The following is a 14,832-nucleotide window of genomic DNA, read 5'->3' on the forward strand; positions in this document are numbered from 1 at the left end:
GGTATTTTAGTGATTTTTAAGAACTTAATGAGATCAGGTAATTGACTAGTGAAGCTAAAAGTTTTACCTTCAATTAAACAATCAACAGCTCTGTACATCAACATAATCATCTTCGCCTCTCCACCTCCCTGTTATCAAATCGATATGTGGGTAGCAGTTGTCTAAGAAACCACTTCCTCTGTGCTTCTAAACCAGTGTTCAAGACCCATTTTAAAGCGTTTATTCAATCAGTCTGGTGTAATTTGCAAATAATGGAAAGTCTGTAGTAATGCAGATTCCGTAAGTAACTAAGGAAAAATAAGGCCTTAATTCATTTGTTGTTTAATGGCATTATTTATCCTACATTTGTTCTGGTGCAAACAACAAATAACTTAATACTCCATGTTTTAAAATATAATCATGTGTGCTTCACTTGGCAGTGCTAGATTTATTGATTGGATATATAGGAAATAAGACTGTGCAGATTATGTTAATGAATCATGCGATTGATAGTTCAGAAGACAGTCAGGAGGCAAATGTATAATATTTGGAAAAAAAAGCACAAGAACATAAAATAATGTTATCAGGAAGCCCCTTCCAAGGGCTATATTACAACAATCTTATTTTGGAGTTTTTAATAATGGATCAATATAAACTGCCCTCCCCAACCACAACTTTGAGTGTAAGATATTTATTACCTGATGCATGAAGAATTTCCACTGCCTTGCAAAAGATTCTGAAATTGAGTAGTTGTACCCCACCACACATTGCATTCAGAGGAGTTCCGGTGTCATGTCACCCGCAGGCATCTGTAACGTAATTCCCTTCTCTAGCAATAATGTTTTCATCTGCAGGCAGCCCATATTTTGTTACAGTAAAAAAATATCAGGTAATGGTTAAAAAGGGAGAAAAACTGCAGTCCATCATGGAGATGTTAACAGGTAAATTAGCAATTTACCACTCTAAGGCTTTTTTAATTGAGGCAAAAATATATTCTAATACATGTTGATATTCACCACCTGCACCTCCTACAAGTATTCTCTGACTGCCCAGACACTCCCAAAAGTCTGGGGAGGAGGAAGGTAGCTGGCGGAGCAAACCAGTGCCAAGCATGAACAATATTCATTACAAGAGTAGCACTGGCAGCAAATGGGTGTCTTTTATACAGTTACTGCAGTGTCAGCATTGTCTTCTCATACCACGGTATGGGAAACCGTGAACAACATGAAGCCAACCTGCATGCAGCTCTGACTGAGACTTTCAAAAGTGACTAGTGACTGAACGACACGAGACTGCCTCACTCAGGGCAAGAGGCTTGGGGGGATGTTATTGCACCAAGGAGATTATATTGTACGAGGCATGATATCAGTGATCCCACCAATGCTGCCTGTGTCAGCCTCCAAGGCCAAAGCCAGGGAAATGGGCTTAGCTCAGCAGGACAGACCCCATCTATCTCCTAGCAGAGTGTGCTAACCATTACCTTACCCCAAAATCTTACTGCAATGGAAAGCTACAGGCTGGTGCCTGCTGCCAGGGCAAGATTCTGAACTTCACCCAAAACAATCATTTGGCAAATTTCTCTTTGTCATTTGACAAACTTCAGAAGAAGTTCCTGGTTTGCTCCACTGTCTGCACCAGGACACTGCTCTCTTTGCCTCTGAGCCCCTGAACCCTCTTCTACTGGCAGCACAACTCCTTCTCAGCTGTTCCCACCCCAAATTATTCAGCTCTGTGTTCATTTTCAGCCAACAGAGCAACTCATTCACAGTTCCTGCTCACATCTAACTGGCACTTACATGCTCAGAGTGAAATTTAATCTGGTGTCTTACTAGCCAAGGAGCACAGAACTAACCAAATAAATTCCCCCAACTAGCAAAACTTTCTCCAGTGTGCCAGCAGAGCTCAAACACCCATCAGCCAAAATAAACTAAGTTAGTGCAGACCTTTTCTTTAAAGTGTTACCATGCTTTTAAATGCTTACACCAACTTGGGCTATTTTGATTAAGGTAGGTGTGGAAAAGGGTCCCCTGGCAGAACCAAAGGCTCTGGTGACAACAGGGAGGACAAGTCCCTGGTGAGTAACATCATTCAGTGTTTTAACCCAGCCTTTTGCAGAACTGGGCTTTTCTGTACCTTAGGTTTACAACGGGTCTGAGCTGCTTTCTGATGGACTCTGTGTGCTAGATTAGGAGGTTTCTGGCTGGGTAAGAGGGTTCCTTCCTATATAGAGAAGGAAGTAGAAGAAATCATGTGTATAAAGCAAAGTTACTTCTTCCCCTTTTAACCGATCGCTGCTGTAAGGCATTGAGATACAACTGCATGGTAGCGGATGATCCTGACTCATTTTAAAATGGCTGTGCCCTCATGTGGGTGTATCCCAGGACAATCACTCTTTTTCAGTACATCTAGACTAGGATAAAAGTTGTGTTTCTAAAGATACTAGCTAAAGCAGCTTGAATAACACATTTTGAAACCTTGCATAGATAGGACAATGCAACTGCTAAAAGGTGTTTAAAAGTGTTCACTAAGTCATCCTAAAAATACAACTTTTATACCTGTCTAGACAATGACAGAATACAATAATAGAAATGACATACCACACTCATGGGAAGTCCCACTGCAACACCCGAAGAGATTTATAGCATAGGAAACAATCAATAAAAAGTTTCTCCACAGAGGTCTTCAAAGCGGTGGCACAGATTGGCATGTGGGGAAACCCTGAAGGCCTTGTCTAGACAACAAGAGAAAAATACTCCTTTTTCCAGTAGATTTTGTTCAGTCAGGCACTATTTTTTCAAAAGTAAAACCTACTAACAGCCTATCAAGATCATCTTCTCCTCACTTTTAGCAGGTCATAGTCTAGGCTCCTGGCTGACTGTAACTCAGCCTGCTAAAATCAGGCTAAAGGTATTGAGGTCTGCATTTGTCAGATGGGATTTTTTAGTCCTTAAATAAGCTTGATTGAATTAGGTATCCTGGAAATGACCCTTTCACTACGGTTGATGAGATGTTGGTAGCTTTTGTTTGTTTGTTTCCATGCTCATTCAGTGTTTTAACCAAATTCATTTGCCTAAATTGTACCAACAGACTCAAAGGTCTACGTGTCTTTGGCATCAGTATTTCTAGTTGACTGTGAGCACCCACTCATTTTCAACAGGCCACCAGACAGCAATTGGTTTTGACTTTGACTTCGTTTTACTGAAACGTACTCAGACAAAACGCTCGATCTAATCTACTCCTTTAAACAGCTACTTGAAAACGTCTAGCCTGCATGCATGCACACATACCCATTGCAATAATTGTCTTCTACAAAGTCAGCAGATTCTTAGTCACTAATATATTTCCTTATACTGTTTTGCTTCTGCGATACTAACTGGAGAGTGAATAACTTAGAGTAACTGTTTCCCAGAATTGTACTAGCATCTTTGACATCTTAAACAATACTTTCAGGAAAGAAGAGAAAGAAAAAAAACCAAGTCACTACTACAACTGAAGAATAAGCATGAGCCCAGCATCTCTGACCGTTTCATGTCAGGCTCTTTTTATATGGAGGGGAAAAAAAAAAAAAGACAATTAGTTCTATTTATTATTAAGGCTTAATGACATGAGTGGGTATCAGTATCTGTTTTTCTGGTAGGAAAAAAAAAATCTACATTTCAATTAGTCCCATTAGAGATGGGTGGGTATCTGATATTCAGGGGAAAATTCACAAGTCACCAACTCAATTTAAACGGTCCACCAAATAATCATTTGCAGGTATAACTCCAAGTAACCCAAATAAGACAGTCTGGACTTACTTAGGATTCCCTAGTTTTAGTGTTAATTTTTCAATAGCTCTCAAACAACGGAGTTGTGAAGTGGAGCCCGTTAAGTTATCACGATGAGTTTTTTTCACGATTGTGTCAAGTATTTTTGGCCTTGGCATGCACCACCAGAAATATTTTAGAAATGCACATTATTTTTCCATTTTGAATAAATAGAAAGAAAAATCTCCTATGCTTGTAAGGCCTGAAGCCAACAAAGTCTATGATTCAGAAGAAGACAGAGACTCCACGGTTGGCAAAGACTCTTTGATAAGCAGTTGTTGTCACCTACAGAGCCGGACAAAATCTTTCTGTCCTTGCTAAGCCCAAAGCATCATTAAACATTAATGGGAAGCTGATTTGTCTTTAAAATCTAACCTTTTTATATATATATTCATATATATATATATATATATATGCATAGCTGAAAGACTCACCCTATGCACAGATTTTTTGTCTGTCTTATTTTTTTGTCCTCTGAGAAGACATCTAACAGCAGATTTGTTCGGGGCCTAACATTTATTGTTGTCCACTAAACGGAGTGGTAAACCCTCAATTTACCCGATGTGACCAGAGGAAGGTCCTTTTTAAGTGAAAACAAACAATTAGGAGCCCTAAGTTATTATTTCCTATTATTGTGCAATAAAAAGAGGTTCTGGACGTTTCGGCGTAAAGGAGTAAAGTGTCCGGGATCGCAAATGTGCAACCGCTTTCCTCCTCCCCCCTCCCCCGCACACCGCGGAACCACTCGAGGCTGCTCCACGCGTGTCCCGACCGCCGAGCTGGACTCGCCCTGCCCTGCGTGCGGGCAGCCTTCGCGGAGCACGGGGGCTCCCCGCTCGCTTCCACGGGTGACGCTAGCTGCCTCCCTTGGGACGGGCCCCCCCGGCTCCCCTCAGCCCAGGCATCCTGCGGGGCCGGTGGCCGTGCCCGCTCCGGGCAGCCGCGCTGTGTGAGGAGTCAAAGTACATCGGCGGCCGGGTCGATAGCCTATTAGGCTAGAAACAGTTCTGCATATCAAAGGCCGACGAACCTAATGACTAAAAATATAAGTATCTGACCCGGAGGATTAATCACACACTGTCAAGCTGAAATTGGTGCAATTCTTCCAATCATTAACGTTTTGCTTACAAAAATGTGCTTTTCTGTTTGTTTTTCTGCTAAATGATAACCATTTTCAAGTTGAATCGGCTGATAAAAGAGTCGAAAACAAGACGGGAGTTGTGCTGGAAAGGTCATACGTGCTAGTTCGGCATGAAATAGCCAACAGGCAAACAAATAAGAAAAAGAAGGGTGGCACGGAAGGGGCTCGAAGCTTTTACCGAACGGTGTAAAGCGCTTCGGCTGTTTTTCTCCTGCCGAGGAGAGTTGCTCGCCCGCCCCTCCGCGGGCATCCCCACAGGGGTGTCCCCCGCTGTGCAAACGGGCTTTAGGCGTCAGGGACAGCTGCCGGGGTGTATTTCTCTAATCGCCGCCGGCAGCTCAGCCCGCGGCTCGCCGCCCCCACCCCTACGTATGTTTCACCTCGGTGCCGCGAAGCCGTGAGCCCCCCTCCCCGGGTGGATGGGTGAGCAGGGTTATTTCCACACCGAGCCTCGGTGACAGCTCTGTTGTCACCTGTCCTGACAACCTTGAAATCCACATCCCGTCCCGGCGGCTGCAGACGATGCATCTGCCCTCCCCACCTTCAGGTAGCTGCCAAATCCCTGCCACCGCTGGGAAAGCGCCGGGGTTTAACGAGCCCGGCTTTCCGGGACCACCTTACACTGGCGGGGACACAAACCCGAGTTGTGCTTGGGGCAGAGTCCCCCCCGCCATCCTTATCGGGCCGTGCAAGCCTATAAGCGCGGCTGGCTCCCGGGTTGCCCTGCCCGGGCGATGCCGGCATCGCCCCTCATAGAAATGGGATTTATTGGACTTCACCCAAGGCCCCGCACCCGCGGGCTTTCCCCTGCCACCCACTCTTCGCGGTGGCCCTGTCCCACGCGTGTGCCAGTCCCCGCGCGGAAGCACAGCCGTAACACGAACCTGCCCTGAAGAGATATAGCAAATTTCATGCTACCTAATCTTGGTCATGACAGGCAGACGAGAAGGAAAAATGGAAGGGAAAATGCCGGGAGCCCCTGCTCGAGTTCCCCCCACATCCGCCCTGCGCCCGGCACCTTCCCGCAGTTCCTGCGGCTCAACCCCGGAGACTCACGATGGGCCGTTCCCGTTCCCGCACGGATCCGGGCCGAGACCCGCGACAGAACCACTGAGAGAGGGGGGAAATGTGAAAGATGGAAACGCGTTTTCCTGCCCAGCAGAGCCCCACTGCACGTTTTCTGCTCTCGAGGATAATTTCCTCGCCCTGCACGCACCGCGGCTTGCGGGGCGGAGGGGGCGGCCGGCGGCTTCACCCTTTTCCCGGCGCGCACGAACAGGTGGCAACGGAACCGCCCAGTTTACTTCATGTTTTCGGGCTCCGTTCACGAACGCAGTTTTAATAGAATAAACCAAAGTTAAAGCCACTCAGTAATTCAGAAAACACAGCTGTTTCTCGAAGCATTAACCGGCTCAGATGCGACACGCCGGCTGTCCTGAGGGCCGTCCCCATTCGCTAGTCAAAGTTGCCATTTGTTGCTCCCTAAAGTCCCTTCCTGGCACTAAAAGCCTCTGTGGCACCCGGCTGGGGGCAGGTCTCTCTCCCCCGAGTGGCCTCTGCGGCGTCCGGGGGCGGGAGGGAAGACGTGGACGGTGCGGGCTGAACCGCGCGGGTGTCTCCGCTGGAATGCCCGGTCCCGGGGGCATTTCCCCGCACCCCCGGGTTCTGTGCGCATTCCCGTGCCCACGGGCGAGCATCATTTCGGAGAAAGGCCGATTAATAACCACTGTTGACTCAGGCGGGTCAGCGGCTGCCCGGGCTGGGGTCGATGCCCGGCCCCGAGCAGGTACCGCCAGCCCCACTCCTCCTCCAGCCCTCGCGGGCTCCCCCCGCCCCGGCTCGGGGCGGCTCGGGGGTAAACATCGAAGCTTCCAGCCGCAGCTCGCAGACCACGCTTTCCTCCTCCCGCCAGAGAGTTTTCCCGTGCGGGCACGGATATAGGCAAAACCGAAACGTGAGGTGGCAAGGTGAAAATAGCAAAAAAATATGCAATGAGCCCATGCGAGATCCCCGCAACCCGAGGGCGCCCAGAAGGCTGCAGCGTGATCGGTGACCGGCACGGTACCGGAGGGAAAAAGCCCGATTACAGCACACATGGGCCATTGCTGGAGACGGGAAAGTTTGGGATTTCCCCTGCCAGTAACTGAACAGCCAGTGTGGCGGCTGGTGCAGTTTAGTTTTATTTCACAGACAAGTCCATCAAAAATTAAATACCAGGTTTGGGGTTTTTGTTTGTTTGTTTTTAAACATGGAACAAATATGTACAAAATATGAACAATGTGAGGTATAAAACCATAAGACTTTTAAAGAAAACTAGTATGTACAGAAGCAGATATGTATACAATTAGGCGTTATCTTCCCACAGCTGTGTGCCTCATCCCCCACAGCTGATGCCGTTTTCTTTCCTGCACCACGGGGCTATCACTCCCCACATTTTCTTCTCAAGTATGAAATCTGTAAAAAACAGTGCTAGAGATTTTAAAGGAGAAAAATATGGTGGTTTTTTTTTTTTTTCCTGTATATTGAACCATCAAGACTGTGGGGAAAAGTCCTCAAAAATCTGAGAAGGCACATTTCATCTCAAACAAGAGCAAAAATGAATCTCTCCAAAGAGGCTACCTCATGAATGGAGGGATGTCTCAGAGGAGAACACCGCAGCAGGTAAAAGGGTGTGAGCGTAAGGCACTTCTTGGGATATCAAATCCCTCCATATTTCGCAGAACGTTTCTCTGCTTGCAAAGGGCGTTTAAATTAATCTATTTAAACTATATTGGTTTACACATACAAAGGCTTTAGTCCTGCAGTCCATACTCACTTCCACACTACACAGAGAGGAGCTTTGCCTGATCACTAACAGCAGCTGATTCAGACCTCCTGTGAGTAAGAACAGGGTGCAGTATCATATTCCAGTCAGAACATCAATTAATGTACAAATACATTTTACAAATAATACAAACCATGTTCCTTAAACCAAATCAGAGAACTGCCGAAAATGGACTGTGCAGAAAATATATCTTTCTCTGCTTATTATAAAATGAGTCTATTTGGTGGTGTGGTTTTTTTGTTGTTTGTTTGGGTATTTTTCAGTGGAATGGTGAAAGTTTTCTCCTGTAGCATAATATCCTTCCAAACCAGCCCTTGGTAAAGTGCAAGCTGAGTTAGGGTCCACTCTTCACATGAGGCCATTAGTGGGTAGAATTGTAGTAGCCTTTATCACCTTCAATGTCCACTTCTTGATCGGAGTCGTCAGAGACGTCTGACTCCAGGTCCTCCTGTGAGGCTGGTGAGGGGGTGTACTGAGAGCCATCCAGGGAGACCTCCTTACCCTTCTGCTCTGGAGTCGGGCAGTTCTCCGGCCTTTGGTCACTGTGACTGTCAGCACCTTCTACTTCTTTTTTGGTGGCCTGAGGGTTTTCCTGCAATGAAAGAAGCCTGCTTTATACAGGAATATGGGGCACGAAGCCAGAAGGCCTGGGAATCCCAGCTGTGCTCGATGGGAAAACCACCTTGGGTTTCTCCAGACCTTGCAGGAAAAGGCAGGTGTCCCACTATCTCCCAGGCCCTCCTGCCTATAAACCTGCCTGAGTGGGCCAGGGCCGGAAAAGGGCTCAGCTGCACATAGGGTCTCGGCTCTGATCCCACTCCCCAGCAGCCACAGGGGCTGCTGCCGTGAATAAGGCTCCTTGGTGATGGTTATCGCAGCCACTTCAAAAGACTCAGGAGCTGCCGGAGCCCAGGAACCTCTGAACTTTTGTCTTAAGCAAAGCAAATGTTTATTATGAGTCTACAAACACCGATATACAGCTTCCTCCTGCCCTGATCTTTCTTTAATTACACCCAACAGTAAAAGGAGGGAGGCCAAATCCATCAGTGGCCTGAAAGCAAACGTGAAAAAATGACTAATTAAGCTAAAATTCAACATTAAAAAACTCACCATTAAAAACAAAACAAAACAAAATAAAAATCCCTTTTCGAAGGCAGGAGTAGCCCTGCATTGGCAGCTGTCTGGGAAGCCCGGTCCCCTTAGGGGGCATGAAATGATACTCTCAGCAAAGAGAAAGCACGCAGAGACACGTACTCATAACCGTGCGGGCTCAGAGAAATAGATGCAACTGAATGAAAAGGAGGAAATGACTTAAAATGGCTGAGATCCCAAGCGAGCTCTCTGGACACTGTGGCGCAGGCCGGGCCCTGCCGAGGAGGCACCATCATGGACCCAGCCCATCTCTTGCCAGGGAAGAGGGATTAAAAAAGTCAACTGAAGTATGAGTCAAACCCGGGAGAAGATCGCAGAACAAATACCTCTAGAGTGTTGCACTGTGATTAGTTTTCCTTTTTTATTATTTTTATATTGAGAGGCTGATTTACCAGTAAAACTCAGCTGTCTATGCCATGCTTCCTGAAGCCAGATTCAGGCCACAATGCAGGGATTTTTCACAAACCTTTGAGCCAAGGGCCTTCATCTGGCCTAGCTGGGCAGGATTGGGCCCTCTGGATCATGAAAAAATATATTCACCTGTTTGAGCACCATTTCTCAGGGGAGGGAAAATGCTTAAACCTCTCAGCCTCATATGCTGTAACTATTTGTAAATAAAAGTAAAAGCTACTCAATTTTCCATGTAGCTCCTCCAAACAAGCAAGGCGTTTGTACCTGCCTCTCTCAACATTTGCAGAATAAATCGACTTGTGTTTATTAAGAGAGGGTGGTTTAAAAGACCAGTAAATATTCTTCTCCAAAACAACTGCCTAAGTAATTTACTGACAATGACTTATCTTCTTCACGTTAATTGGCTAAACAACATATGGGTTTACAAAACAATTACCGTGGAGTTTTAATAGGCAGTGTGTGAAAGCTGGGCATAATTGATATAGGAACCACATTAGGAGCTTTTAACGTTAGTGCTGCCTGAACGAGCCCTCATTGATTCCAGCATGATTATTTGTCTTTTTAATCAAGGTGAAGAGGTTAAACAGCCTTTCAGATGACTTCTGCATACAACCTGGAATAGGCGAGCACGGCACAAGATAAGACAATTAAAATACTTATTTCTATAGAAACGGAAACATCCCCATACCTGCTTTAGACGCCTCCATTTGGCTCGGCGATTCTGAAACCACGTTTTGACCTGAGCAACGACAACGAGAGAAGGCACAGTGTAGTCTTGGAGCCGGTAAGCGCCAGGAGCCGTACCCGAGCCACAAGAAGAAAGCAAGAGCCAAACTCCCTCCACCCCAAGCCGGCCGGGTCTCCAGGGCCGATGCGCCAACAGCAGCCGCATAGCGGAGGCTGTCCAGGGATGGGGTGCGGTTCCCCGGGGTGCGGGCACGGCCTCACCTGTCTCTCGCTGAGCTGCAGCATCTTTGCCAGCCGCTTCCTCTCCGGCGGAGAGAGGTATTTTTGTGTCTCAAACTTCTTCTCCAGCTCGATGGTCTGGTCGTTGGAGAAGCGGACCTGCCCCCCTTTCCTCTTGTGCAGCGGCCGCTGGATGAAGGGGCTCCATAGCAGCGGCTTCCCTTCAAAGAAAGGCACACGCCGAGCGTTATCGGCCGGCCGCGGACACGCGTGCCTGGGGAGCCCCGGCCCCTGCCTGAGCCCGGGCCTGGAGATGCGCCGAGTCCAGGGCCCGCTAATTTCCTTCGCTTGGTTTTATTGCCCCCAGTTCCTAGTCTGATATTTCGCCCCCTCTGATTTTTCACCTCTGCGGAACAGAGGGACCAGTTAGAGCCACTCTACGGGCTTTGGCAACATTTCCGTCAATGTGTTTCCTGTTGGTCTATCTCGCAAAGAGACAAAAAAAAAAAAACAACCAAAAACAAACCACCACCTTTGCTTCCTTCTGCTCTTTCAGTGCGATGGCCCAGAGAAACCGTCTCCCTTTCTCTGCACCACTGCTCGGGTCCCCGCGCAGAGCAGGGACGTTGCCCGCACTCGCTTCGGGCAAGAGGGGCCCAAGCCCCCCAGCCGCGGCTAAGGGCTTGCGCGCCCGTAGCCACGGGGTGCCCGCCAGGCTCAGCCCCGGGCTCGGGGCAGCGGTGCGGGGCCCGGAGGTGCGGGCAGTGACACGTCGCGGGCCAGCCCCGCTGCCGAGTCCCGGGGCCGGAGGCTCTGGCCAGTGCCACTGAGTCACTCTGTTTGTCTTTCTGTCTTGCTGCTTGCACCCTTTGAAATTTGCTGCATTGTTTTTCAAGATTTTGCTTGCGTCAGGCTTTAGTAATTCTGGTGCAAAACAGACACAAAAAATAGGAAGCAACTGGTTATTTTAGCTGTCATAAAGTCACATCCCACACAGAGGAAATGAACAATATCAGAAAAACGGATCCCGGCTATCAGAAGTCGAGTGTTTCCTGAATTTGTCTGTATTGAGGATGTCGATAAAGTAATCAGCAATGTGCACGACTCCCGGGGAAGAGCCTGCTTCAGGCGGCCAGGAAAACACTTAACAGCTTCTGAAACCAGATTTACTCCTATCGAGAGCTCAAGGTTTCCTGTATGAACGGAAAGGGTCAGCCTCTTTCACTGCACAAATGTGGTGAGTCAGGGCCAGTTTTGCAATCACTAAGAACAAGTGCTGCAGCCCGGGCGCGGGGCTCAGCCCCCGCAGCAGGGACGCTTCCAGCGACCGCGGGCGACAAGGGGCTGCCAGGGCTCCGGCCCCACCCGACCCGACCCACTGAGGAGCCATGGGGGCCCCGGCGAGCGGCGCCGATCTCCTGACTGTTTTTCAAGTCATCCGCAGGAAAAGGGTGAGATCTGCCATGCGATCTCCTAGCACAATTAAAACTCCCCACCAAAACCACACGCGACATTACTAAGGACACTCTCAGAGTCACTTGGTTGAAGGAAAACAAATCTGAGTCACCGCGGCCGCGCACTGTGGTCTCGCTGCCAGCGCCGGAACGCGCCGTGTCTTTACTGTAAATCAGACAGGAGCCGGAGGGCGACAGAGGGAGCGCGGAGAAGCAGAGGGGCAAACTTCAGCCACTGTCTCATTCCACCCCTGCCCCCGACGGCGGGACGGGGACGAGATGAGAGCGGCGCGGCGGCAGCGGGAGGTGGGGGGGGGGATGTCTTACCCAGGGGGTCCTGCCGGATCAGGGCGTGCGCGTAGTCGCCGACGGCGCGGGGAAAGGAGTAGAGGGGCCCGGCGTAGGCGCCGGTGCCGTAGGTAGCGGCGAGGTGGTGGGAGAAGGCCGGGTGGATGGGGGTCGGCTCGTAGATGGGGGTCCGATACGGGGACACCAGGCTGGTGAAGGAGGAGTTGGGCGACGGCAGCGTCGGCGGCGGCGGGGCGGGCAAGGAGTGGGGGGCCGGGGCGGCGGCGGGGCCGCGGCCCAGGATGTCCTCGATGTAGAAGGGCGTGGGGTGCGCGGGCTGGAGCAGCGGCGTGGGCGCGTACAGCGGGACGCCGACGCCCAGGGCTGCCGCCGGCGACGCGCCCGGCGGCTGGTACTGCATGGCGCGGCCGCCGCCCGCGCACCCCCTGCGCCCCCGACCGCCCCTGCAGAAAGCCGGTCCCGACCGCGGCGGCTGGGTACTGGCACCGCCGCCGCGGGTTTCTCTGGGCTCGGGTTACCCTTCGATAGGTTTCTATTGGTGCGGGGCGGAGCTCGCGTGGTCTCTGTCCCCTTCCTGCCACGGCTCCGTCTAGCCAATGAGCCCGGTCAGGGAAGGGGGAAACCACCCCCCGCCGGCAAACTCTCCCCCCGCCTTCCCGAGCAAACTCCCCGCGGCGCCAATCAACCACCGCCGCAACCCGGGGGAGCCCAGGCAGCGGAGCGCGACCCGCAGCCTGCCCGCGCCCCGGCGGCGCCGCGCAGGGAGTCTGAGGGTACGGAGCGGGGGTCCGACGGCACTGGGCAGGGAGCGCCGCGCTGCCCTCACCGGCTCCAGCTCCTCTACTCGCGAATGGCACAGCGTTACCCAGATTTCGGGGTTCCCTACGAGGGAGAGCGCTGACCACTCCAGAGTGCCTCGGCCCCGGACTGAGGGAGCAGGCGGAGAAAGAGGTTGCGCGGACCCCGTCACCCCCCTCCGGAGTTCGCTATGCGCCGGGAGCCTTTGGAAGGGTCCTCGCGGGTGCTCCGCCTGGCTGTGCGGACAGGGCAAGGGGCGGGGGAGCGCGGTAGCGGAGCAGAGGCCGCGCGTGGGCGGAGCGGCCGTGTAGAACACGGACAGACCCGAGCGACCGGCGAGGCGCGGAGCAGGAAATCATGCCGAACAGCTCCTCGCCCCACCGGGCACCGACGGTCAGCGCTGGCCGGTAAACGGGGACAGCCGCCCCCAGATGGGTACTCCGCGGCGCTGGGGAACCGTTCCCGGCAGCCCCAGGGGGGAAGGCGGCGCGGCGGCCTGAGCAGCGCCACCTGGGCACTATCGATTTAATTTTTAAGAACCCGCTCGGTGTCTTCTCCTGCCCTGCCGCCCTCGGGGAGGGACGTGCGTTCCGTCCGGGCGCCGCCGGCTCCCGCTCCCGGCCGGACTGGTGGGGGGAGGAAGAAAGGGGGTGGCGACCCCTGGCTTCCCCGCGGCCCGTCACCCACCCAGGGACTCGCTCCGACGGCAGCGGGTGGCGCCGCCTTCCCCCCTTCTGTAGGAACGGCGACGGCAGGTGCCCCCTGCGTGTCCGCGGATCCCGCCGGGTCGCCCGTCTCCCTCATACGCCTCCGCGCTGACAGCGAGCACGGGAAGCTGTTAAGAAATAGCAGGTGCTGGCTTAGCCTTTTTTTTTTTTAAAAAAAAAAGTCTCCAGTTGAAACCCACAAAGATCTTAATAAATAAGAGGCTCAGAGCAAGGCGAAAGGGTGTTGGTGAAATGGAAATATATATATTTTTAATAATACAGGGAGGTTGGGTTTTTTTCTTTACATTGTTAACACATGCCAAAACTCACCTTTAAAGCGTGGTCTTGTGTCTTGTAAATATCAGGTACACGTAAAGCGAGCTAACAGTTTTGATTATTTTTTCTCTCTGTGCTCAGTCTCCCAGGCATTGCTCTTTCCAAGGGGTTTAGCTAATGTTTTCATCTGGAAGTGTTGGATTTGCAGCTTGATTTACTTAATAAATGTACAGTAAACCGATGACCCGTTGCCCCCTGGAATAACGATGTGCATGATACAAGGCAGCAGTATGGAGGGCCCCCACAATATTTTACAAGCTGTCGATTCAAAATCCTGAGAACAAGTTTAAGGAAAAAGAAAAAAAAAATGTTTTGCTGTATTATTGGAAAACAAATAAATAGAGGAAGAGATTATTCTTTTCTGAGTTTTATACAAGCAATAGGCCTTGTTAAAAGGAAGTTTTAATGGCACAGTTATTACATTCCACTACCACTGCATAATCCCTAACAAGAAAAATGAAGCACTTAATTTTGCAGCTTTACAGCACCGCCCCTTTCAAATTCAATTGTTAGACTTCAGCCTTCCTCCTTCCACGGGTTGGAGACTATTAAATTCGCATTCATGAAATGTCACATTTATTGAACTACATAATTTTTTAATATCACTAGTGCAGGTTTTATAGTTGATTTTATTGTTTTTATGGCCATTCGGGGCTCTAAAACCCGGATTTTTTCAATGTTGTCCTTATAATTTTTTTCACACAGTCAGAACTAATAAAATAGAACAGTTGTGACTTTTTAATGCAAGGGGTCTTGGAGTTTCAATATTTTCACTCTGCTGGATACTAAACCCAATAAAAATACATGAGAGTTTAATTATTTTCTGGATTAAATAAAACCTTTTCCCTTTCTTTTGGAAAATACGTTTTGTTTGTAGTTTCTATTGTGAGGAAGATAATGTAGCTTCGGATAAAATACATTATTACCAATATTGCTGCGATGAATATAGTTTTTACTGGATTTTACACTTTGACTTGCATTTAAAGTGAGATGCTATAGACACCACAAG

The 14,832-nt window shown here is 49.9% G+C and overlaps 1 protein-coding gene across 1 annotated transcript; it reads right to left on the reverse strand.

The window, feature by feature from the left end:
• Positions 1 to 7,088: 7,088 nt before the first annotated feature.
• Positions 7,089 to 13,024, reverse strand: HHEX (hematopoietically expressed homeobox). Its single transcript, XM_065843961.2, has 4 exons — positions 12,001 to 13,024; positions 10,262 to 10,440; positions 10,002 to 10,052; positions 7,089 to 8,342 (listed from the first exon to the last, which is right to left on the reverse strand). The coding sequence occupies exons 1-4, from the start codon at positions 12,380 to 12,382 to the stop codon at positions 8,112 to 8,114; spliced, it is 843 nt and encodes a 280-aa protein (XP_065700033.1). The 5' UTR covers positions 12,383 to 13,024; the 3' UTR covers positions 7,089 to 8,111.
• Positions 13,025 to 14,832: the final 1,808 nt, after the last annotated feature.

The sequence above is a fragment of the Patagioenas fasciata genome, chromosome 8, assembly GCF_037038585.1.
Source record: "Patagioenas fasciata isolate bPatFas1 chromosome 8, bPatFas1.hap1, whole genome shotgun sequence".
Classification (NCBI taxonomy): domain Eukaryota; kingdom Metazoa; phylum Chordata; class Aves; order Columbiformes; family Columbidae; genus Patagioenas; species Patagioenas fasciata.

Excerpts from the sequence above, each read along its gene's own strand:
- HHEX (XM_065843961.2), bottom strand. The coding sequence starts at position 12,382 with ATGCAGTACCAGCCGCCGGGCGCGTCGCCGGCGGCAGCCCTGGGCGTC. Across the intron at positions 10,441-12,000 it reads GATCCGGCAGGACCCCCTGG|GGAAGCCGCTGCTATGGAGC; the intron begins GTAAGACATCCC and ends CTTTCTTTGAAG. Across the intron at positions 10,053-10,261 it reads TGCAGCTCAGCGAGAGACAG|GTCAAAACGTGGTTTCAGAA; the intron begins GTGAGGCCGTGC and ends GTCGTTGCTCAG.